Raw genomic sequence first — 26154 nt, 5'->3', positions numbered from 1 at the left:
TTCATTGGAATAAAGCTTTACAAATCCGTTATCCCAGTCTCAACATTTCTTCAAAGTCATTTGATCAAACTTATCAAGTATTTCATTGCATGAGTTAACAAAGTGAAGATTTCACAAGTTGCTCATGTGGTGCATCATGTTGACATGTTGACTGAATCTGCAGGAAGAACTCAACACAATTGTACTGGGGATGAAGCAGTGAGACAGCATGGTTTGATTTTCTCTGCTCTCAACTAACAAGGTGCATGAATGTCACAATCTCCATGAAGCTTCATGAAAATCAAGATGAAAATAAGTACAGCACCTCAACCAATTTGGAAAACGATAGGAGTGTGGAATTATTGACATTAAAATATTGACTCCTGAAAGAAAGAGTTGAAATGAGGCTGTACCTCAAATACCCTTCCATCTCAGTGTTTTGGTGAATAATTTTTAAATCTGTGAATTCATGGTTTTTTAAAAAATATGTTTAGAAAAAAGGAACCTCTGAATCTTCTGTGTAGAGAAAGTAAAACAAACATTCAAAATATAACAGACAGTACATATTAGAACATGTTAAAAAAATTGCCACTCATTTTAAAGGTCTCCTACAATTTTGTTTATCAGCACATCAGTCTGTTACATGTCCTACTGCATTTTCAGTAAATGATGTTTAGCTGTTTATAACCATTTAATGTCAATCCTGAGGTACTTAACTAATATAAAAATGGCACATTTACTGAATGTATGGGCTTCTCTTTACCTGTGAGGTAGAAAGCTTTGTACTGCTTCAGACGGATAGTCTTCAAATCCCCAAATTGTCCAGCTGCTCCACTGTTTGGGTGGAAAAGAGCCTGCAATATCACAGAATCAAGGGATCATTACATACTATATATTTCAACATCTAAACTAAATTAGGAATTAGATACTGTAGCTTGCTCTATCTGCCAATTACCGCACCAGGTTAAACGAAAGTAGAACTGCAACAAATAATAATATAATGTAACTAGAACATGAACATGCAAAATAAGAGCAGTAGTACATCATTCAGCCCTTTTGTGCGCACTCCACCATCCAATGAGTTCAAAGCCGCTCTTTTACTTCAACATTATTTTCTTGTGATATCCCTTCATGGTTTTAAAATGTAGAATCCATTGATCCCAGTCTTGAACATACTCAATGACTGAGCCTCCACAACTTTCTGGAGCAGAGAATTCCAAAGATTCACCACCTTCTGCATGACAAAATCCCCTCTCATCTCAGCCCTAGTGGCCTGCCCTTTATTTTGAGACTGTATACCCTGGTTTTAGACACCTGACCAGGGGAAACACCTACCCTGTCAAGTCCTGCCAGAATTTTGCACGTTCATTAGGATCACTTCTCATTCCTGTAATTTCCAGAGAACAACAACCCAGTACACTTAATATTTCCTCACAGGAAGTCCTTCCATTCCAGGAACTAGTTTGGTGAATCTTTGTTGCATTCCCTCAATGGCAAATATATCTTTGGAAAGGAGACCCAAAACTGCACATTAATTTCAAGGCTGTATATAATTACACTTTCCTCATTCCTGAAGAAGAGCTCATGCCTGAAACGTCGATTCTCCTGCTCCTTGGATGCTGCCTGACCTGCTGCGCTTTTCCAGCAACACATTTTCAGCTCTGATCTCCAGCATCTGCAGTCCTCACTTTCTCCCTGTATATAATTACAGTAAACAATCCTATATTCCTATATTCAAATGCTCACACCATTTGCCTTCTTAAGTGCTTGCTGTAACTGCAAGTTAACTTTCAGTCACTGATTTTTTTTTGCCCACTCAGCCTCTTCAAATCTCCTTCAAAATTCTTTGCATCCACCTCACAACTCATACTTCCACCTAGTTTTGTGTCATCTGCAAACTTGATAATATTACATTTATTCCCCACAGCCAAATCACCAACATAGATTGTGAATAGCTAGGGCCTAAGCACTCAACCTTGTGATATTCCACTATCAAACTGAAAATGATCCATTTATTCCTACTGAGTGTTTTCAGTCCATTAAACATTCTCAATTCATGCCAGTATATTCCCTCCGTCTTATGTGCTGTAATTTTATTTACTAAACCCTTGTGTGGGACCTTATCAAAAGTTTTCTTAAAAGCTAAATATGTCACATCCACCAATAAGCCCTATCTATTTTGCTAGTTAGGTCTTCAAAAAACACCAATAATCCACTTTGTCTCTGTCCACTGCCACCACTATTTTCTAAATATCCTGCAATCACATCCTTTATAATAGATACCAGCAATTTCCCTATGATTGATAATAAGCCAACAAGTTCCTAGTTCTCTGTTTTCTTTCTTCAACCTTTTGTAAATATTGGAGTTTCATTTGCCACTTTCTAATGTGCAGGAACTATTTCAGAATCTGTAGAATTCTGAAAAATGAAAACCAATGCATCCACAATCTCTACAGCTATCTTCTTTAACACTATGAAATGTAGATTATTAGGTTCAAGTGATTTATTTACTTGGAGTCACATTAATTTCTCTAGTATTCTAGTGTGTTGCAGTTCCTTGTTTATACTCATTCCTGGTTTTCCATTATTTCTGGAAGGTTTTTAGCATTTTCCTCCATGAGGATAGCCACATTTATATAGTTTCTCTGCCATTTCATTCCCCATTAGATGGGGCTGGAGAATTTTGTCTTTCACGTTACTGCTCCGATTACATATTAAAAATACCAAGTCATATTCTGAGAATGAGACTTTATTTAGAAAGACTACCCAAGGGTTGCTTGCTTGAAAAATAACATACAATGCTGAGAACTTTCTCGTAACAAAAAAAAAGCCATAACAATGATTTGGAGAATCTTTCCTGTTTCATTTGGGTGCCGTGAGGCACTGTGCTATAAATGGATTTGCCATTTATTAATCAGTGTTATCAGACCCACAATATGATGCTGTTCCCAACCCCATTACAGGGGAGCCTCGATTATTCAAAGGACATGAGCGGGGAGTATTTCGTTTGATTAGTCGAATGCCGCATAGTCGAGTGCTGGGTATCATAGTTAGCCAAGCATCAGGACCTTGTTCGGATAATCCGAAATTTAGTTAATCGAATGCCAGATAATCAAGGTTCCTCTGTACATTTACCTCCCAAGTGCTCCCAGAACCATTTTCTGTGCTATTACTTACACTTCCAAAACAGTCCACAAAACACAATATCTGACTGGTGTCGTAAACACACAAAACATTTCAGTCTACCTGAGCTAACTACAAAGGAGTCTCCCCACTATCCGTCACAGGGAAGCTCATTGCAAGGATCCTGTTCAACACCCTACTGCCCAGTGGGCAAGGAGCTCCTTCCAGATCCATGGAGAGGTACAGACACAATCCTGGCTGGGCACAAAAGTCAACAGAATGTTAGCAACAACACCAACTGTTGTGTTATATAGATCTCAAGGAAGCCTTTGACCGTCAATCATGAAGGCTTGTAGAATATCTTCCACAAATGTTGCTGCTCTCAGAAACTGTCACCTACAACCTGCTCGGTGATGGCATACAATAAAACTACCACAAATAACAAGATCCTGGAAATTGCAGATCCTTTTCAGCATCTTTGAGGCTCCAGCAGAACTGAGGAAAAGAGAATCTGAAGACAAAGATCACAAATATGAGACCAAAAGTATGATTTCTGTGCTCCCCTATGCCTCTGACTTGGGCAATCCAGAGCAAGCAGCTGACGCCATATGTGAAGCATCCCAGGGAAGCTTTTGCAAGATCCTTCAAATTTGTTCGCAAGCAAGATAAAAGTAGCAGTGTCTTCTGCCAAGTTCACCTGCCTTGCACTGAGGCATTAATTACTCACTCTTCAAAATGAGTTCTGCTGGGTGGGACATTTTAATTGTATGCCTTATGGCAGACAAGCAAAATAATTGCTCTATTCAGAACTAGGTTTGTGGGGGTTAGGGATAGATCCAAGGAGGCAACGAAAACTTTTGCCCGAAACGTCGATGTTTCTGCTCCTCGGATGCTGCCTGACCTGCTGTGCTTTTCCAGCACCACTCTAATCTAGACTTAGGTTTCCAGCATCTGCAGTCCTTGTTTTTACCTAACGAAAACTTTCAGGCATATCCTCAAAGCACCTTCAAAAGGCAGCATGGTGACTCAATGGTTAGCGCTGTTGCCTCACAGTGCCAGTGACCCGGGTTTGATTCCAACCTTGGGTGACTGTGTGGAGTTTGCATGTTGTCCCTGTGTTTGTGTGAGTTTCCACTAGGTTCCTCCCACAGTCCAAAGATGTCTGGGTTAGGTGGACTGGCCATGCTAAATTACCCCATGGTGTCCAGGGATGTGCAGATTAGATTGATTAATCATGGTAAATGCAGAGTTACAGGGATAGATCTGCATGGAATGCTCTTCAGAGGGTTGGTGCAAACTCGATGGGCCATATGGCCTCCTTCCACACTGTAGGGATTCTACGAGTAAGAGGTCTAACGTACCCACACAGGGGATCCTTGTTTGTGACTGACTAAATGGAGACGGTTCATTTAGAAGTCACCAAATACATGGAGAGATTTTATCAGGAATATGCAGAGGCGGCACAGAAGAACTGAAAGGAACTCACAAACCTCTTAAAAAGAAACGCAGCTACCCAACCCCTCAAGCACCACTAGCCCAAAATGGGGCAGATCACACAATGAACTTCTCATCTGTTTCAGAATCTGTCAAACCAGTCATTCTTGATTCTGAGTAAGAAAAATAAATAAGTTAATTGTTGCCACAGTTCTAAGTATGAGAAATACAATGTAAATTTTCTGGTATTTAATAAAAGTTAGTAGTGGAGAAGTTAAAGAAATATTTAATTCCTAAGATGCACTTACAACAGTTCACATTTCAAATATGACAAGAGCATAGTGTTTCGAGGCATTTCCAGCAGCTAATGAGAGAATTTACCTAATTCAGACAGACAATGTCAATAACTGGTTGAGACTTTTCACATGCTCTTGCTATAAATAGTGAACATCATAATCAGAACTGGGAGGGAGATCTCCACAGGCAATGTACTTCCTAAGAAAAACAAGCAAAAATTCATGCTAATTATATCTTGCGGACATATCAATGGGATGGGACCTGAGGCTGTTTCCGTGCTGTGTCTGACAACGCACAACAAAGCACTATTTTTGCTTTGTTTTGTTTAATTTCTTTATTTAGACAGACAGGATGTATACCAGTTAATGATGAGTTACATCAAATGGACCAGTTAAGTAATGTCAGGCTGTATAATTTACATGCTCCGGAGCAAATTGTACTGATTACATTGTGCATGACTTTATGAGCTTTCACTACACAGTCATGTATTTGCTAAATTCTGATTATACCGTACATCCTGATTTTTAAAAAGATTTTTGAAGTTTCAAAATTGAATTAGGTGCAGTGTGCACACAGCTGTACAAGAATTATGAAATGTTTCTGGTAAACTACAGATTCAAGTTATGTGGTTGGGTAGATTAAGCAGACACATATTTTGGAAATGTCAGTCCTGAAATGTATTTCATGGTAAGTTTAGACAGCAGTGTATATTTGAATGTTCTTCTCAATGCTGCTATGTCCACAATGCAGCATCTTACCTCATCAAATTCTAAAATAGATAATCCCCAGAAAGGAGAAGAGGAAGGTGGCAAGGGGTGTAATGGATAAATGGTTGCCATGTTTTATTGTCCATATAGAAGAATTCTAAATGTTAAAAGCAGACTCACAAATTTGCTGCCAGCTACACATCAAGCATGCTCAACGTGACTTGAAATTGTGTCAATATTTTCTGCAGCTAAAAATAATTTTTGTAAAGAAACATTCGGAATGTTTCAGAAAAGAAGTCTCCACCTGAAGGCATTTCAGTTGTTTAGCCAGTTATACAATTCCATCAAGCCAGTGGTACTGGTTGAGTATCTCGTTAGGAGTTGTGGTGATGACTACAGGAGTAAGTATACACATAATTAGAAAGGAGTTGTCGAAAAAACCTTAAGAATTACTACTTGCTTCTCCATTCCCCCATTTCCAGATGATGAATCAGTGCTCCTCCAAATTGAACACCACTTGCAGGAAGCACTTAGAGTGGAAAGGGCACAGAATGTATTCTGGACAGGGACTTCAATATCTATCACCAAGAGTGGTTTGGTAACACTATAACTGAGCTGGACATGTCCTAAAGGACAGAGCTGGTAGACTGAGAGGTCTGGGCAGGTTCTATGTGAACAACTACTTGGGAAAAAAAGATATCTTTAGCCTTGTCTTCACCAATCTACCCAGTATCAGTATCAGTAGGAGTGGTCACTGCACAGTGCTTACAGAGACAAAGTCCTACCTTTACATTGAGAACATCCTCCACTTTGTTGTGTGGCATTACCATAAGATTACAAGATATAGAGACAGAATTAGGCTATTCGGTCCATAGAGTCTGCTCTGCCATTGAATCATGGCTAAGTTTCTCATTCCCATTCTCCTGCCTTCTCCCTGCAACCTTTGATCCCTTTACCAATCAAAAACCTATCTATTTCTGTCTTAAAAACATGTAATGTCTTGGCCTCCGCAGCCCATTGTGGCAATGGGTTTCACAGATAAACCACCTTCTGGCTGAAGAAATTCCTCTTCATCTTTGGTCTAAAGCATCATCACTTCACTCTGAGGCTGTGCCCTCTGGTCCTAGTCTCCTGTACTGGGGAAAACATCTTCTCCATGTGCACTCTATTTAGACCTCTCAGTATTCTGTAAGTTTCAATCAGATCCTCACCTATCTTTCCAAACTCCATCAAGTACAGACCCAGAGTCCTCAACCGCTCCTCATATGACAAGTTCTTCATCCCCGGGATCATTCTTGTAAACCTCCTCTGGATCTTGAAATGAATGCTAAAATTGTATTTGCTTTCCTTTCTGCCAACTGAACCTGCATGTTAACCTTAAGAGCATTCTGAACAAGGACTCCCAAGGCCTTCAGATTTCTAAAGCCTTTCCCCATTTAGAAAACAGTCTATACCCCCATTCTTCCAATCAAAGTGCATCACCTCACATGTTTCCACATTATATTCCATATGCCACTTCTTTGCCCAATTTCCAAGCCTGTTCAAGTCCTTCTGCAGCTTTCCTGTTTCCTCAACACAATTGGCCTGCCACCTTCCTTTGTGTCATCCGCAAACCTGGCAAACAATGCCCTCAGTTCCTTTAACTAGGTTGTCAAAGTATAACATGGATAGTTGTGATCCTAACACAGGCCCCTGTGGAACTCCACTAGTCATTGGCTACCATCTTAAAAATGTCTCCTTCATGCCTACTCTCCACATTCTGCCAGTCGGCCAATCCTCTATCCATGCCAATACCTTGACCCTAACACGACAGGCTCTTATCTTATTTTGCAGCCTCTTTTATGGCACCTTGTCAAAGCCTTCTGGAAATCTAATAGATCATGTCCACTGGTTCTCCTTTGTCAAACTTTGTAAATCTTTCATCCTGAATGAGGTAGATCTCACAGGTTCACCAGTGTAACCATCCCCACACTCAAAGACAAAAGTGCCACTTAATTTATTCCTGGACATTTGATCACCGTGGGGACTAAATGCTTTTTCTTCCCAGCCTATAAGGAATTAAAGGGAAAGGAAATTCTAGAATCATATCAATGCAGAATACAGTGCATGACTTCCTTAATTGACACCGATGACATAATTAAATTAGCATATGGGCAGCATGGTGGCTCAGTGGTAAGCAATGCTGCCTCACAGCGCCAGGGAAACAGGTTTGATTCCAGTCTCAGGACAATGTCTGAGGAATTTGCACATTCTCCATGTGTCAGCATGGGTTTCCATCGGGTGCTCCGGTTTCTTCTCACAGTCCAAAGATGTATAGGTTAGGTGAATTGGCCAAGCTAAATTGCCCATAGTGTTCAGGGGTGTATAGGTTAGGTGCATTAGTCAGGGGAAATATAGACTAATAGGGTAGGGGAATTGGTCTGGGTGAGTTACTCTTTGGAGGGTTGATGTGGACTGGTTGGGCCAAATGGCCTGTTTCCACACTGTATCGATTCTATAAATGTGACTTCTACACCTGAAGCAGATTATTTGATTGGCTTTAATGGTCGACATGGTTTCATCAAGGGCAGGTCGTGTCTCACAAACCTCACTGAATTTTTTGAGAAGGTGACCAAGCATGTAGATGAGGGTAGGGCAGTTGACGTGATATACTTTGACTTCAGGAAAGCCTTTGATAAGGTTCCACATGGTAGGCTGATGGAGAAAATGAAGAGGCATGGAATTGAGGGTGATTTAGCAGTTTGGATTAGAAACTGGCTTTCTGGAGGAAGGCAACGAATAGTGGTTGATGGAAAATATTCAGTCCGGAGTCCAGTTACTAGTGGTTGCCACAAGGATCTGTTTTGGGACCACTGCTGTTTGTCATTTTTATAAATGACTTAGATGCAGGCATAGGTGGATGGATTAGTAAATTTGCAGACGACACTAAAGTCGGTGGAGTAGTGGACAGTTTGGAAGAATGTTACAGATTGCAGGGGGACTTGGATAAACTGCAGAATTGGGCTGAGAGGTGGCAAATGGAGTTCAATGCAGCTAAATGTGGTGATGCACTTTGGGAAGAATAAGAGGATGGCAGAGTACTTGGTCAATGGAAAGATTCTTGGTAGTGTGGATGTGCAGAGGGATCTTGGAGTCCATGTGCAAGGATCCCTGAAAGTTGCCAACCAGGTGGATAGTGCTGTTAAGAAGGCATACAGTGTGTTAGGTTTCATTGGTAGAGGGATTGAGTTCCGGAACCGCTATATCATGTTGCAACTATACAAAACGCTGGTGCGGCCACACTTGGAATATTGTGTACAGTTCTGGTTGAGAAAAAGAGGTCTGCAGATGCTGGAGATCAGAGATGGAAATGTGTTGCTGTTTTCTGTGGCGGATATGGAAGTTTCCTTTGGGGCCTTGGAGGTAGGTGAGAGGGGAGGTGTGGGCGCAAGTCTTGCACCTCCTGCGGTTGCAGGGGAAGGTGCCGGGAGTGGAGGTTGGGTTGGTGGGGGGTGTGGATCTGACGAGGGAGCCACGGAGGGAGTGGTCTTTACAGAATGCTGATAGGGGAGGGGAGGGAAATATATCCTCCGCCGTCATTTCTGCCACCTCTAAACGGACCCCAACACCAAGGATATATTTCCCTCCCCTCCCCTAACAGCATTCCGTAAAGACCACTCCCTCCGTGACTCCCTCGTCACATCCACACCCCCCACCAACCCAACCTCCACTCCCGGCACCCTCCAGGTGGATAGTGCTGTTAAGAAGGCATACAGTGTGTTAGGTTTCATTGGTAGAGGGATTGAGTTCCGGAACCGCTATATCATGTTGCAACTATACAAAACGCTGGTGCGGCCACACTTGGAATATTGTGTACAGTTCTGGTTGCCCCATTACAGAAAGGATGTGGAAGCATTGGAAAAGGTGCAGAGGAGATTTACCAGGATGTTGCCTGCTCTGGAGGGAAGGTCTTATAAGGAAAGGCTGATTGACTTGGAAAGAAGAAGGCTTAGGGGGGATTTGATAGAGACATACAAGATGATCAGAGGGTTAGATAGGGTAGACAGAGAAAGACTTTTTCCTAGGATGATGTCGTCAGCTTGTACGAGATGGCATAACTACAAGTTAAGGGGTGATAGATTCAAGACAGATGTCAGAGGCAGGTTCTTTACACAGAGAGTGGTAAGGGCATGGAATGCCCTACCTGTTAATGTAGTCAACTCAGCCACATTAGGGAAATTTAAACAATCCTTAGATAAGCACATAGATGATTTTGGGATAGTGTAGGGGGACGAACTGAGAATAGTTCACAGGTCGGCGCAACATCAAGGGCCAAAGGGCCTGTTCTGCGCTATATTGTTCTATGTTCTATTAATGGGGACTTTGTTTAGAGTCTGAACTGTTGCCACCTCCTCAGGAGGTCTGTAATAAAATCTCTGAACAGATTTATGAGAAAAATAACTGAATAACATTTTGGGGTCAGGAATGGTACAAGTTGAGGATGGGATGTTCTTCATCTCAGTCTTAAATGGTCAACCTTTTACCCGACTCTATATTTGCTAATACTAGATTCAGGCTCTAGCCAGTTAGGGTTATTTACCTGAGATGGCTATCAAACGTTTCACAGTCATATTGATTCTTAATTAAAGCAGATCGTGCAGCTCACAGGGACATTAATGTAATTAAGCAAAGCTGTATTTGGCAAAGGGTTTGAATCTTCAAATTCTATGTGAATTTCCAATGTATGATCCATAATATTATATTTTTATATATGATAGCAAGTGGCCAGAAAATTCAGTTGGCACTAGACTTACAAATACAGATTAATCCACATTATCTGTGTACAGTCCAACTGCACAGATGTGACATGTTAGTTTTTCCCATCAACTGGAAGCAGATATAATATCCAAAGAAAAAGAAACCTGCACTCCAATAGCATCTTTCATGATATCAAAACATTTTGAAGTGCTTTACTAACCAATTACATAATTTCATTAAAAAATATAATTACTTTCACAACATAGAAAATATATCTGTCAACTTGTGCACAAAAGCCCTCACAAACAGTACTGGAACAAATGGCCAGATTGCCTGTTTAAGATACTGGTTCAGTGATAAGTGTTAGCCAGAGCAACAGGTGAACTCACTGTTCAATTTCGAGGAGTGGTATGCTATCTTTTATATTCACCCGGGAAAAAGATGGGGCTTTGGTTCCACATTTCCAAAAGATAGCATCTCCAACAATGCAGCTCCTTCCATACCGCAATAAGCTGTTAGCCGAGGTTATGAGCTCAAGTTTTTGCAATGGGCATCGAGCCACAAGGCATAAAACAGGCACAACAGGGTCTGTTTCTACCCAGGCATGCTCAGTAGTCATATTCTTAACTTTCAATATGTAGACTTTGTCTATTTTTAAAAATCAAATTGAATAATTTCCCATTATAACGGCATTTAAAAGTCAGGTAACTAGTGTTTGAAATTTCTACACAGACAAAGAATTAATTCAAACATCTGCAATGTCCTTAAAGTCTAAATAAGAATGGGTTGGATGCCCTTCTTTGCAAAAATATTCAAATACAAAACCACTTGTGAAATTTACAGTTCCATTATCTTTGTATTTGCTGTTATGTTTTGTCTCACAGTCAGTATACCTTTAAGACACATGCTCATGACATCATCACTGCATTATAGAATGTGACCTCAGTGCATAAGGATCACATACTGCACTTAGGAAATAACAGGTTACTGGAAGCAAACTATACCAACTGACACTAGGTACCCGAGGAATTTAACCTTAGCATATCATTGCTAGCTGTGAAAAATGTCTGTTGGATTCTTCAGTACCATGATCTACATCCAATTTCTTCGATTATGAGAGATAACATAGGCATTTCCATATCAAATAATGTACTCTGTTGGACGCAAACTTACATCATGGTGGCAGTACCATAAGACTGCAAAATAGTGCCCCAGTAATACAGTCTTCAGTTTTAACACGCAATAAACAGAAATGCAGAGGAACAGGCATGTGTGAACCATTCCAAATGCATTGTGTAGCATTGCCTTTGAATCAGTTATACGGACAACAGAAGCATTGATCATTGGGGCACATGATTGAAACTGACTTTCATTAATAGCTCTTATTAGTCCAAGAACCAACCAGGAACAAATCTTCTTGAGAGTGACAGGCCAATTCATCCAGCCAAAAAAGATAGAGCTTTGCCTAGCAACTAAGCAACTAAGGTAGTGCAAGGAGAACTAAGTTCATTTTCATCTGAAGAAACTCGGCTACAAACCAGGCTGGATACCTTGAGACCTCCAACCTCCCCCTTCTTGAAAGAACCATGGAGGGAACCAAACCGGGCCTGCACTGAATGAACCTTAAGGACTTTATCTGAATGTGATTTGCTTCTTATATTTTGTTAACAATCTTGTTGGATGTTTTGTTAGCTAGAATCCATTAGTGTGTGTGTCTAAGAGAAAGTGAGAGACAATTTTTTCATGATATTTACATATCAGTGTGCTTCGTGGATAAACATTATCTTTTCTTCTGTTTTGTGCCTATTACTGAAAGTTACAACACCAAACAGTAAAGCTTTCCCCCAAACATACATATTTTTGCAGGAACTCATGGGATGATGGAAAACAATAAAGTTCACTATCACTGTCCCTATCAGCAAAAATGACAATATGTCTCCTAAATGGTTGTTTATTCATCTTAGTTGCTCACCGCCATGTGCATTTGAATAATAAAATGGTATGTTATCCTCAAGTACATTGAAAATTGATCTTTTACATAATTTATGTAGAGATCTAGATTGCCTATTTTTGCTTCTAGCAAGGTGATTTTAAATGTGGTATTGCGAACAGTCTCTGGGGATAAGTCAAACCTAATTAGCTTTAGTTTAGAAACACAGATCCAAAATGTGACAGTAACAGGTTTTCCATGTGAAATTCCCTAGGGAATAACTGATCAGATGTAAGAGTGGGCAGAATAACAATTGCTCAAAAACTAACTGGGTACATGAACAGACAGCTGTAAACCAAATAATTTAATACCTATTTATGTATCAAGTTTTGACAACTTGTCCTCCATAGTAGTTTTTTTTTTAAAGAGGTCATGAGTTTTGCCAAATCTCATGGCTAGTTTTGAACTGTATTTACACAAATAAAAAAGTACAATGAAGTTAATATTGGCCTTCAAATTCTGGCATAAAGTCCATTCAATGACCTTCGCCTGTTGTTTTGATGAATTCTTAAACATATTGTATCTCACTATCTTTGTTTGGAATTGCCTTACCATAACATTTTTGTTTCTAATATTCATTGATTTTATTTCAGGTGATGTGCATTAGCAACTGAACATTAACAGAGTCATTACTGTACAAGAGCCTGCATAAACACCAAGAACCAAGTAACTAAATCTTTTACAATTTTTCATATATAGGTTCACAATTTTGACATTAATGCAAGTTTTGCATGTAGGTTTGCTTGCTGAGCTTGAAAGTTCATTTCCAGACATTTCATCACCCTACTAGGTAACATCTTCAGTGGGCCTCAGGCAAAGCACTGCTGAAAATTCCTGCTTTCTATTTGCATGCTTGGATTTCTTTGGGTTGGTGATATCATTTCCTGTGGTGATGTTATTTCCTGTGGTGAAGTCACTTCCTGTCCCTTTTCTCAGGGAGTGGTAGATGGGGTCTAACTCGATGTGTTTTTTGATAGAGTTCCGGTTGGAATGCCATGCTTTGAGGAATTTGCGTGCGTGTCTTTGTTTGACTTGTCCTAGGATGGATGTGTTGTCCCAGTCGAAGTGGTATCCTTGCTCATCCGTATGTAAAGATACTAGTGAGGGAGGATACATGAACACCAACTAGCCACAAAAAGACAGGAAGAGTCTTTATCATCAGGGGAATAAGGGCCACAGGGAAAATGCAAGAAAATGGACACAAGGAATGTCAAATCAGCCATGGTCTATTGAATGGCAGAATAGGCTCAAGGGGCCAAATAGTCTCCTTCTGTTCCTATTTCTTATGGTCTTAGAAGGACTGTCATAACATCTTACAATGTTCCTTACACCAGTAAATTCAACACTTCAGGGGAGTCTTTATGTTGATAAGAAAGGATTTCAAGACTAGGGGACATATTTTTAAGGTGAGAGGAGAAAGATTTGAAAAAGATATCAGAGGCAAATTTTTTACACAGAGGGTGGTTCACGTGTGGAATGAACTTCCTGAGAAAGTGATGAATGCCAGTACAATTACCACGTTTAAACGACATCTGGATAGATGCACGAATAGGAAAATTTGAAAGGACATGGGCCAGGAGCAGGCAGGTGGCACTAGTTTGGTTTGGCATTATGTTAAACATGGACTGGTTGGACTGAAGCATCTGTTTCATTGCTGTATTGACTGTATGACTCTATAACGTGGCATTGAGGAATCAGCACAGCTCTAGTATGCAGGACAGGATACCAGATAGAGCAATTCTGAAGTTTAGATCTCAACTGCCTTCCTACTCCTCACCCCTTGACTCGTACATGTGGGCCAATGGTTCAGTCCCCACCTGTGCTACCCATCCTTTCCAGCAACCCTCCCAAGTCCATGCACTAATACTGGTACCTCCCCGTGTCTGTCTCAAGTACAGTTCTACCCCAGTTATGCCAAGCAGCTGTGCTTCTGTTCTTTAACCACCTCATTTGCCATGGCTAATGGATCGCGTAGAAAGTTAAGGCAGCTCTCCTCGTACCCTGGTGTTTTTGTTTCCTTCCCAGTTTCTTTCCTGTCCCAAATGGGACCTAATAATTCAGAATCATTATGATACTCAACAAGACCATTCAGTCTATTGTGTCCTTGCTGGTTTTCTGAATAGCAATCAAAGCAGTCCCATACCACTTACTCCAGATTTTTTTAACTTCAAAAATATTCTTTATTCATAAAAAATATCTTTGTATATATACATATACAAATGCAATTTGTTTCTGTACTGTAGCATATCAAGGGAACAAACAAACATTGGAGTTTGACTGTATCCAAAATAAACCAAAGACATCTCTTACATGTACAAGACTACATTTACATGTATTTGAGGCACTAGGGGGTAATCTTACAAATTCATTTCTCTCAAGTGCCTATCCAATTTCCTTTTGAAGTCATTGCTTACCTCCATCTCACCACTTTCAAGGCAGTGTGTCCAGGTTATTAGTATACAGTGAGTAAATTGTTCTTGTTCACTTGCTTCTGTATGTCTAGTCCACAGCTTTAAATCTGCGTTTGCTCATTCTTGTACCATCAGCTAATGGGAATAGTTTTTTTTGTTATAATTATTTAAATCTGTCATAATTCAAACATAATCCACTCATAATCCATACATAATCTGTCATAATCGGTCATAATCCATATATAATCCATACATAATGTCATAATCCATACATAATTCATACATAAACCGTCATAACCCATACAGTATCCGTTCATAATCTGTCATAATCCATTCATTATCTGTCATAATCTATACATAATCCATACATCTCTTTCAAATCTCCTTTCCTCAAGGAAAACATTACCGTGTCCAACTTATTTTTGTAGCTAAAATCCCTCACTCCATGAACCATTCTGGCAAATCATCCATGCATCTTCTCAAACTCCTCACACCTTTCCTAAAGTATGGAATTAAATGCACTATTCTAATTGTGGGTTAATCAGAATTTTATAAAATTTCTGCCTAACATCCCTACCCAAGATCCCATTCTTATTTCAAATCAATCCACCTTCAAAGATACCCACTAGATCCCTCTTCCATTCTGTACCAAAAACAGCAGTGGTCCTCGCACTGATCAAAAGTCCTAACTGCACTGTCTACCATTTTCCCCTTCAGAAAATCATTATTTGACTTGCTATCTTCTTTCCTTACGCCATTATTTTAGCCAAGCTGAAACTGACCCACCTGTTCCATAATCCTCAAATTTATTCACCAACCTTTCCAGCCGAACTTGGTCAAATTCATTCCAATAATCCAAACAAGCAACAGCCCCACTTCACTCTCTTCATACAACTCCACTGTAACTTCAGAAAATATTCAATTAGATTAGTCAAATAATAGCTGCCTTTTACAAATCCGTGCTGGAATGAGAAGGCAGAAAGGATTTTAATCGGATGAGTCAAATCTAATGTAATTCCAAATCTAACTAAATTGATTGGAGTTAATTTTTCACTCTGTCCTTGCATCCTAAAGGACATCCTCCCTTTCCATGATTGCCCTGTCTCCCCTAATCACATCCACTCATCTCTGTTATTACAACTAATCTTTTATGACCACTTTGTTATCAATGAAGACAAAATAGTCAGTCCTTACCATTTTTAAGCCACAAAACTGCTCACTGGCATGACAGAAACAAGGGTGATATTTTAGGATTCTAGACGTCAAGGTGTTTTGATGTAAACTCCGCCTATTTGTGACAATTGTAGATATGTGAAAGATCAAATGTTTATTTTATAATGTCTGTTTTGAATGGCTGTATTATTATTCCTCTTTCACTGCAAAATAAGAATGACTAAACCTACCTGAGTTTAAGAATGGAAACAAAGTTTCAAGTGCTTCAGTTTATAAAGAAGAATCTGCTAAATGCAAGTATTATGTCAGGTATGAAAAGTCTGACTTTTGGTCTTCTGAGAAACGTCTATTTTCCATACAGCCTTATTCAATCCAATAATTGGCAGCATCCAGCATGGGTCTCCATAAAAAAAAGCTCTGTTGTTGAGTAAATGCTTATTTTTTTCACAAATATCTGACTTCTGAACATAATATTCTGTGCAAGTGAGAGACAAAGATGGCTGTTGGGAATCAAAGTACATAGAAAAAAATAAATCAGAAAAAAAACATATTTGTGTGCAAACAAGTGATTCTGCAGAAGAAGGTGTAAGTGTCTTCTGTCAGTGGCATATGCCACTTCACAGCCAAAACATGTGTTGATGATGGGCCAAAGTGTCGGTCAACTCACTGGCCTTTATTAAATCTGCTTTGAACAGGCCAAAAGGAAATATGCAAGAACATCTGATGGACAGTTGAACTTATTTGCTTCCAATAGCTGAGAGGTTAACCTCCGTATTAAATCATCAATGCATAGAATTAAGACTATACTCCACCACTCTGTCACTACATTCAAACATGCAAAGAAAATCTTCTTGGCTAGTTCTGTATTTGATAATAATTTTGCCCAAGACATGGACAAAATATGGCTTCTGGACTATGGGATTCTGAGGGAAAGACTACTAATTTTACATTTCTTCAAATATTTCATGGGACAAGTGGATCATTGACTAGGCCAATATCCCTAATTTGGCCTTGAAAAAGTGCTAGTAAGCACCTTGAACCATTACAATCCACATGATGTGGGCATACCTACAGAACAGTTAGGGAGTTTCAGGATTTGTGCCCAGTTACAGTTGAGGAACAGTGATCTAGTTCGAAGTCAGGTTGGAGTGTGAATTGAAGAGGAATTTGCAGGTGGTGAGCTTTTCTTCCACCTGTTACACTCACCTTGCCAAGCGGTAGATGTCACAGTTTGGAAGATGCTGTCAAAGCAGCCTGGATTCTATTGAGCTTCTTTAATGTCATTGGAACTGCATGCTTCCAGACAAGTGAATAATATTCCATCATAGTTCAGATTTTTGCCTCAGGAAGTCAGATAGTTTGTTCTCACTACAGAATTTTGGGCTTGAATTAGGTTTATTATCGTGCACTCACATGAGTACTGTGAAAGGTTTACAAGTCACTACATACGGCGCCATCTTAGGTATAAAAGTCTATAAAAGGGTGAGGGAGTCCAGAACTAAAGGGGAAAGATGTAAAAGTGATCTAAGGGGCAACGTTTTCTCGCAGAGTGTGGTGTGTGTATGGAATGAGCTGCCAGAGGAAGTGGTGGAGGCAGGTACAATTGCAGCATTTAAAAGGCATCTGGATGGGTATATGAATAGGAAGGGTTTAGAGGATTATGGGCCAAGTGCTGGCAACTGGGACTAGATTAGGTTAGGATATCTGGTCGGCATGAACAAGTTGGACCACAGGGTCTGTTTCCGTGCTGTACATCTCCATGACTTTGTAAAGTACAGAATCTTGGCACAAAGCAGAAAAACAAAGAAAACAAAACTAAATATTATAGCCCTTCTTACTAAAAAGTAGAAAAACAAAGAAACACAGTTAGAAGTTCAATACCACAGTCGATAAATGCCTAGCCATGTTGGGCTCATACTCCTCACAAGGGCACACCCTTGCCTGCTCCAGGCTCAACCTTGCCCCACACTGCCCAGGGACGCCTGCCCCTGCTCTCACTGCCACTCAGGATGAGTACCATCGATGCCGATGACCTTTCTCACTGCCATGTTAGACTCACTCTCCCCATGCTGGCTTGATCTTGCAGCTCTTGTAGTCACAATATTCATATGCCTGGTCCAATGCAGTTTCTGGTGAATGATAAGTGATGGATTCAGTGATGGTCATCCCATTGAATGTCAAGAGGCAATGGCTGGATTTTATCTTGTTGAAAATGGTTATCGTCTGACACTTGTGTGACACGAATGTAATTTGCCACTTATCAGCCCAGGCCTGACTGTTGTCTGGGTCTTGCTGCATATTGACATGGGATGCTTCAGTATCTGAGGAGTCATGAATGATATTGAACGTTGTGAAACCATCAGTGAATATCTTCACTTGCAACCTTTTAACCCTTGTATCAATAAGTTCAGGAGCTGAGGAGTCACAGATGGACCAGGTGAAGGTGAGAGCAGGGTGGAAATTGGAAGCAATATTGGTAAATTTTTCCATTTCCAAATGAGTGTGGAAAGCTACCAACGGTATCATCAAAGTACCAAAGAAAGGGTTTTGGGGAGAGATCAGAATAGGACTGGAACAAGAATGGTCCACAAACCCCACAAAGAGACAGGCACAGTGGTTAGCACTGCTACCTCACAGCGCCAGGGACCCAGGTTCGAGTCCCACCTCGGGCACCTGTCTGTGTGGAGTTTGCACATTCTCCCCATGTCTGTGGTGATTTCCTCTGGGTGCTCCAGTTTCCTCCCACAATCCAAAAATGTGCAGGTCAGGTGAATTGGCTTTGCTAAATTGCCCATAGTGTCAGGTGCATTACTCAGGGGTAAATATAGGGTTGGGGAATGGGTCTGGGTGGGTTACTCTTCGGAGGGTCGGTGTGGACTTGTTAGGCCGAAGGGCTGTTTCCATACTGTAGGGAATCTAATGTACTGAAAGCTGTGTACAATAATACTCAGAGCCCTGATCTTTGCAGACAGAAAGATGTGCATCCATTGCATTTGTTTCAACTCAACAAAATAGGTGACAGCTGGTTCATTTCACAGTGCATGCCCTGACTACAGTCAACCTGCCTGGTTTGAAATCTAAACAAATTCTGGCCGTTAACTGGCGATTATCATTAACTGCTTCATTCTCCAAGGCAAAGCCTCTACCAATTAGAGTCCACTTGCCAACCAATCATCACTCTCCTCGCCACAGTATAATTTTGTGTTTCTCCCTTAGTGATATTCTTGCAAATTGTCCTGATGAGTGCAAGGCAATGAGATTTGACAAATTGTCTTTTTCAGCCGTACTCAATTATGTACTATGAAACAACTATAAAAGTTATCAATTTCTTTGGAAGTTGTTTTGCATGTGCTAATACATTTTTAAAAAGCTCTTTATTTGAATTATATTAAAATAATGAAGATTACCTGATGACCACAGTCTGACTGGCCAAGTAGCACCTGTGTTATATCCAAACTATCATAGCGTCTGTTTGGAGGCAGGCTTGCATTTGCCAATGAAATCAGGGTAGAAAATATATCTAGAGCACTGAAAACAAATATAAATCTTTTTAGGTTGAGGCATTTTAAATTTGCATATCACAAAGGGCTTTTCTTAATCTGATTTTAGAAAACATATTTTTCCTCATTAGAAGATCCTAAGGTTCAGGAACCTTCCTTTGATAAGCAGTGAACATGCTCAGTTTTTTTTCTATTTTACTTTGTAAGTTTGTATATTTAACTACATCTGTAATCATGACTATATTTGAACTCATGTCCGAGAGATAAAAGGGCCATGCTTCCATATCTTTACTGAATGAATGAAGCTGGATTGAATGTGTAAATACAACTGTTTAAAAAAAAGTTCAAATTTCAGAGAACTCTGACGTCAAGGGCTACAAAAACTAAACAGAAATTCAGTGGCAATTACAAGCAAATATTTGCTCTAGTTTGTTTTAGCAGCTTTCTCCTGAGACCACTGGCTCTTGCTGCAATGAGGTTCAATGAGGACTAGCATCTTTCATTATCTTGTTTAAGTAGTTATTGGTTGTATGCAAGGTTAGGCAATGAGATGTAGACTGACATTACATACAAACCATACAGTAAATTGGTAGTTCGTTCATATGCAATACTAAGTTAAATGAGTTTCATTCTGTATCTAGGTTCAGAGACCATTTACCAGGCTGAAGAAGATGATTATGAAATCAACACATTTAAAAGCACTTTGGATGACTGCCAAGCTTTGTTTAAATTTGAACCAGGCAAATTGACTGTTGGTCAAGGTACTGTTCTACAGGATGAACTAGAGAATAGGTGTAGCCTATTTTGTTCAATTGAACCAAGTGCAAACAACAGGGCTATATATTGATATATGTAGCTACCAATAAGTGCAAACGCACCAAACTTCAAGCCCAACTAGTAACCTTAAATTCTGTTCAGATTTTTTTTCAATTTTGTAAACATAACCCTAGTTTCCATATGTAAGACGATAACATTTAACACTACCTTACATCTCTCTTGACTCTTCCACTGTCACAAAATGAACAGACTACTGGTTCAACTTCCAGTTCAAGATCAGCAGAAATTTTAGTTCCAACTACAAATTCCATTCCTTTGCTGCTGACTTCAACTCTTTCCTTCGCAACTGTCTGAGGTTTAACCAGACTGTTCTTTACCACATTTGACACTAAAATAAGCTTCAGACTAGATTTATGTACCATCACAACGTCTATTTCCATCTCATTGACATCATCCAATTCCACCTTAGGCTGGACCCATCTGTCATTGAAATTCTCATCCATTTCTTTTTTACATATAGACCTGTCTTTTACAATGCATTCCTGGCTGGCAGCCCACATTCTATCATCTGGAAACCTGAGCTGACTCAAAACTCTGCAGCCATGCCCTTACTTGCATCCAAATCCTGTTCACCCATTACCCATGCACTTGCTGAACTGCACTGGCTGCTGCCTATGCAGCACCTTTATTTTAAATACGTTCTTGGTTTTGAATGCCTTAGAGGCCTGGTCTCTCCCTATTTCTGAAATATCCTTCAGTCCCACAACTTTCAGAGTAGTTGACACACCTAATTCTGGCTTTATGAGCAAGCTGATTTCAATAGCTCCATCAATGGTCGCCATATCATATATTAATATGGTTCCCAAACTCTGGAATTACTTCCCTAAGCCGCTCTTTCTACTTTAATCCTAATATTTTGAACAAGGCTTTGTCCATGTGCCCTTATATTGCTTTAAGCGACTCAGAGTTTGTTTTGCAATGATCCTGTGAAGCATGCTGGGACAATTACCTAGCCTAAATTTGATATATGTTAATGCATGTTATTGTTATACAATATTTTGTTGTTAAATTTTACTGTAGAAATGGAAGTGTTTCCTTATCTTTACCTGAGCAGTGAGTCACTTGTACTATTAGCTGGGATCTTTCCTGGCCAATATGCTATTGCTGGCACTCGATGGCCACCCTCCCATGTTGTCTTTTTTGTTGAACTTCCACCTAAACAAAATTTATAAAATTGCATTAGACAATATTGTAGTCAATGAAACAATAATATGTTTCTACATATTAGATTTATCAGGATTGATATTCTTTTCCTGAAAATGGACAGTTTCCAAGCTATTGTGCGATCAGGTCTACAACCTCACTGATGAGTATGGCTTAGTTACTCACCAGATATATTAACTCACTCCCTGACAGTGAGTGGTCCTCATACTCACCAAAGTTATGATATTGACATTGTTGTACCTAAACTTCTCCTGGCACTGTAAACATTGAGAGGAAACAGGAAGTTACAGATTCATTGAGCACAATCACCTGATGAAGGAGCAGCTCTCCGAAAGCTAGTGCTTCCAATTAAACCTGTTGGACTATAACCTGGTGTTGTTTGATTTTTAACTTTGTAAAACTTTGAATGAGTGTTAACGCCAAGATGATGCAGAAATTGAGCAAGTGGGAATGCCACTCTCTCTCCACTTCAGGTAAAAACCTGGTCTTCAGATGTGAGGTGCTGTTGGTGTTGCTGCATGTGGTGGAAGTCTGGCCCATTATGGAAATATCTGTACAGAAAGATACTTTTCACCACAAGTCCATCAGGGAGTGCTCAGCACATAACAACCTAAAGGCCCCATGAGGGGAGGAAATGGTCAATGCTGTCAGATGGTTCCCTCAGCAAACTCTCAAAGTCATTAGTGCACTACCCATCAAATCTTTCATGCACACCTTGTCTCTTTGTGCCACAACATGTGGTGGTGAAGAGGCTATTGCACATCGTGTTCTGCAATGTGTTTTTGCAAAGAAGCTCTGGAGAAAGGTGCGGTGGTTTTTGTTGAGGTTCATCCCGAGCAGCTCCGTGACACAGCACATGGTGCTCTATGGGCTGTTACCTGGCACATGTTCTAAGACAAGCATCTACTCAGCCTGGAAGACTATCAATTCAGTAAAAGATGCTCTTTGGTCTGCTTGAAACTCATTGGTCATTCAAAGCATAGATTTAACTGCAACCTAGCAAACTAGCACATTCAAAGGTTCAGGACTGAGGGACATACTAAAATTTTGGGCAGCCACGACCAACGAACAGTGGATCTCAGTGCGTGTGCTATCATTTAAGATTTTTTTAGCAATGATATCCCAAGTGTCTATTAACTTATGGAAACACTCATGGCTCTTACTGTAATGTAAATAGATTATTGTCATATTTAACAAATATTTCAACTTGCATCTTGATGGAGGCACCTATGAGGGCAATGTTCAAATGAAAATGTGACATTTTTACTCTATTTCCTGTAATAGCTGACTTGAACTGTTTTGTCAAGTATTTATGGATAATTTATGAATAAAGTATATTTTTCCAAAATAAAATCACTAAAGGGAAGGAATGAATTGCTCAACATTAGACCTAGCATACACAGCTTTGATTATCAGGTTAAAAAATTTGAAGAAATTGCAATTCAAGTATGTCCTGCGACTTTTGTTGTTGCTGTGTTGGATAACATGCAAAAGTACACAGGAATGGAATCCTTGCCAGTCAGTCTCCTTATCCTGATAACTGGTACAGAACAGGGGAATGCCGTTAGGGAGCCTTCTCACAGCAGACTATAGGCCAGTGCTTAAACGGCAGGCATTGAGGCCTTCCCTGCCTACCTACACAATGGTGCCCCAGCTGTTGAAGGGGCTTGGATTTTAGATATTAAAAAGTTGGAAGGATGATTCCTCCATCTCAGCAGTCCTTTCTCTCGTTTGTCTATAAAGGTATCATGATACAGCTGGGCTTCCTGTTGGGCCTCCAGGTTTTGAGCGCTCACCTGCCAACTTTAATCTGACAGCAAGTCCAACTTCTCGACACTATTTGGCCAATTTGGGGAAAATCAGGCAAGACTGAAGGTTCCTTTACATAGCAAGAGCTTCTAACTCTCATTTAAGGTCAATGGTTATCCCAGAAACCCACAGCAGAATCCTACCCCAAGAAGAAACAAAAACACATCCTAACATGTTCAAATGTGAGTAATTTCTGAATTAACATTAAAATGATATGACATTTCACCAAACTGTACCTCACCTTCATGAACGGCAGTTTCTCCTTTTGTCAACTGTTTAACTAGTTATTACCTTTGTTGGTCTGCCACGCTCCCACAAATGGACCTGCACTTCCAGAAAATTCACATTTCTCAGTCCACGGACCATTGTCACCTGCATGGGAAACAGATGTAAAAAGTCATCTTGAAGAAGAGGAGTGTAAATTTCAAAATATTCAACCCAGATGTAATTTATGTTAAAATTGGCTCAGGGACAAATACTGGATACTGTTACACAGTGGTCAGATGCAAACTACTGTCTGTGATTTTTCATGCAGTCAGTTTCCAATTGTAATTAAGCCTTCAATAGAAAACACAGAAGGCGGCCAGTAAAACAGCCTTTTTATATCACATTCTGGTGTGGATTTGGTTACACACTAGTGTGAACAATTGTTGGACCTTTATGTGAATTTTTCCTTCACTAGCTCCTGCCACTGTTCATCTACAATGCAATTTTAATGATAATCTGACTCAAAATTCAGAAGTAAGAAGTAAGACCTCAGATGGAGCTGCCTGTTGGTATAAATAGCATAGGGATATCTGATCTGTTTTTCAAATGCTGAAACTGAATTGTGCAGTTGGATCATGGTGTAGTAACTGTAATATGCAATCTGAATGTTTTCTGCACCTTAAAACAAAGATATTCCATTCTCTCATAAATCAGTTCTCGTATCCTGGTTCACATTTTCTGTGTAGATAATGAAGCTTTAGTCATGAACAGGCCAAATGATTGCCACAAGTATATGTAATAAAAGTAATATAAATACTGTTCGTTGCAGTTAAAGACAGCATGTGCTTCATCATGACATTGTCATTCAGAATAGCTGTAACAGCTATCATGTGCAGGCAACATTTTCACAACCTCACAAATTTCAAAGTTCAGCTCACCACTAAATATTTTAAATATCTGGTGCAGTGCATTGATTGGCATGGTGTGGTGTGTTCCAAAGAACTGCCCAATTAGATAGTTTGTTGACACATCGTTGGTTGAATTTTACAGAATACCCTTCGGCAGGAAAACAAAACAGGTGAATCCAAAGATAGGGTGTGGCCTCATCAGAAACATGTCTACCACAGGTCAACCTGCTCCCATCTCTGCTGTGTAAAGCCAAGTACGATTAAACAAGGAAGTACAAAAAAAAAGTAGAAGCAAGGAAGAAAACTTTGTTAATTCCAAATGTTTTGATTGATGTGACTTAATTTGATTTATTATTGTTACATGTACCGAGATACAGTGAAAAGTCTTGTTTTGAGTGCTACCCAGGCAAATTATAGCTTACCTAAGTACATCATGGCAATGGAACAGAATGCAGAATACAGTGTTGCAGCAACAGAGAAGATGCAGAGAAGGATCAACTTTCATACGTGAGAGATCAGTTTAAAAGTCTGATAAAAGCCGGGACAAAGCTGTTCTTGAATCTGTTGGTATATATTTTCAAACATTTGTATCTTCTGCCTAATGGAAGGGGGTGGAACAGAGTATAACTGAGGTGGGAGGACTCTTTGATTATATTGGCTGCTTTCCCAAGGCAGCAGGAAATATAGATAGAGTCAATGGATGGAAGGCTGGTTTGCATGATGGACTGGGCTGCATTTACAACTCTTCGTAATTTCTTGCAGTCTTCAGCCTGGCAGTTGCCACACCATGCTACAATGCATCTGGATGTTTTCTATCGTGCATCCATAAAAATTGGTAAGAGTCATTGCAGATATGCCAAATATCCTTAGCCTTTAGAGGAAGTAGAGGCATTGGAGTGATTTCTTGACCATAGTGTCAACATGGATGGCTCAGGATAGATTGTTGATGGCATTTACTCTGAGGAACTTGAACCTCAGCACCACTGATGTAGACAGGGGCACGTCCTCCACTCTGCTTCCTGAAGTCAATGATCAGCTCCTTCATTTTGCTGGCATTGAGGGAGAGATTGTTGTCTTTAGACCATGCCACTAAGCATTCAATCTCATTCCTGTACTCTGTCTTGACATTGTTTAAGATCTGGCCCCCAATGTTGGTGTCATCAGCAAACTTGTAAGTGGAGTTAGAGCAGAATTTGGCCACACAGTTGTGAGTGTATAAGGAATAAGTAAGGGACTGAGACGCAGCCTTGCAGGGAATCAGTGTTGAGGATTATCATGGAGGAAGTGAATACTCCTGCCAGCTGATCAACACAGGATCTGGGTGCACCACCGGACACTCCATTCAGGCCAGTCGCTTTCCATGTGTTCACTCTCAAGAAGGCCCTGTACATCTGCAGCAAGAAGGCAATGTTGTCTGTGGGTACAGGATCCCCTAAGGCTGTTGAAGTATGTGACACCATTTCACTGACCTTCTGTTCAAGGCATAAAATACATTTAGCTCATCGGAAAAGGATGCATTGTTGCCAGTGATTCTACTCGACTTCGTCTTGTTGCCTGTTATATCGTGGGAGCCTTGCTACAGTCGACGTGTGTTTGTGTGGTTAGTCTGGGACTCCAGTTTAGTCTGACCTTGTCTCTTGATGTTCCTGATGGCTTTGCTTTGCTAATCTGAATCATACCTGTACATTTTTCAGACTGAAGGCCTGTGACCAGTGGAGTGCCACAAGGATCGGTGCTTGGTCCTCTACTTTTTGTCATTTACATAAACGATTTGGATGCGAGCATAAGAGGTACACTTAGTAAGTTTGTAGATGACATCAAAATTGGAGGTGTAGTGGACAGCGAAGAGGGTTACCTCAGATTACAACAGGATCTTGA

The 26154-nt window shown here is 40.1% G+C and overlaps 1 protein-coding gene across 1 annotated transcript in view; it reads right to left on the bottom strand.

Annotated features, from left to right (window-relative positions):
- arsg (arylsulfatase G) overlaps nt 1-26154 on the bottom strand; it is a 61302-nt gene that overhangs the window by 2944 nt on the left and 32204 nt on the right. Inside the window, exons 7-10 of the mRNA XM_043714831.1 lie at nt 23453-23533; nt 21235-21343; nt 19259-19379; nt 743-833 (exon numbers count right to left, since the gene is read on the bottom strand). Coding sequence (XP_043570766.1) covers nt 743-833; nt 19259-19379; nt 21235-21343; nt 23453-23533 — 402 coding nt within the window. The remainder of the gene's footprint in view (nt 1-742; nt 834-19258; nt 19380-21234; nt 21344-23452; nt 23534-26154) is intronic.

The sequence above is a fragment of the Chiloscyllium plagiosum genome, chromosome 24 (assembly GCF_004010195.1).
Source record: "Chiloscyllium plagiosum isolate BGI_BamShark_2017 chromosome 24, ASM401019v2, whole genome shotgun sequence".
Taxonomy (NCBI): domain Eukaryota; kingdom Metazoa; phylum Chordata; class Chondrichthyes; order Orectolobiformes; family Hemiscylliidae; genus Chiloscyllium; species Chiloscyllium plagiosum.
Note: the sequence above shows the minus strand (reverse complement) of the source record. Positions and strands in the feature narration are given on the sequence as shown.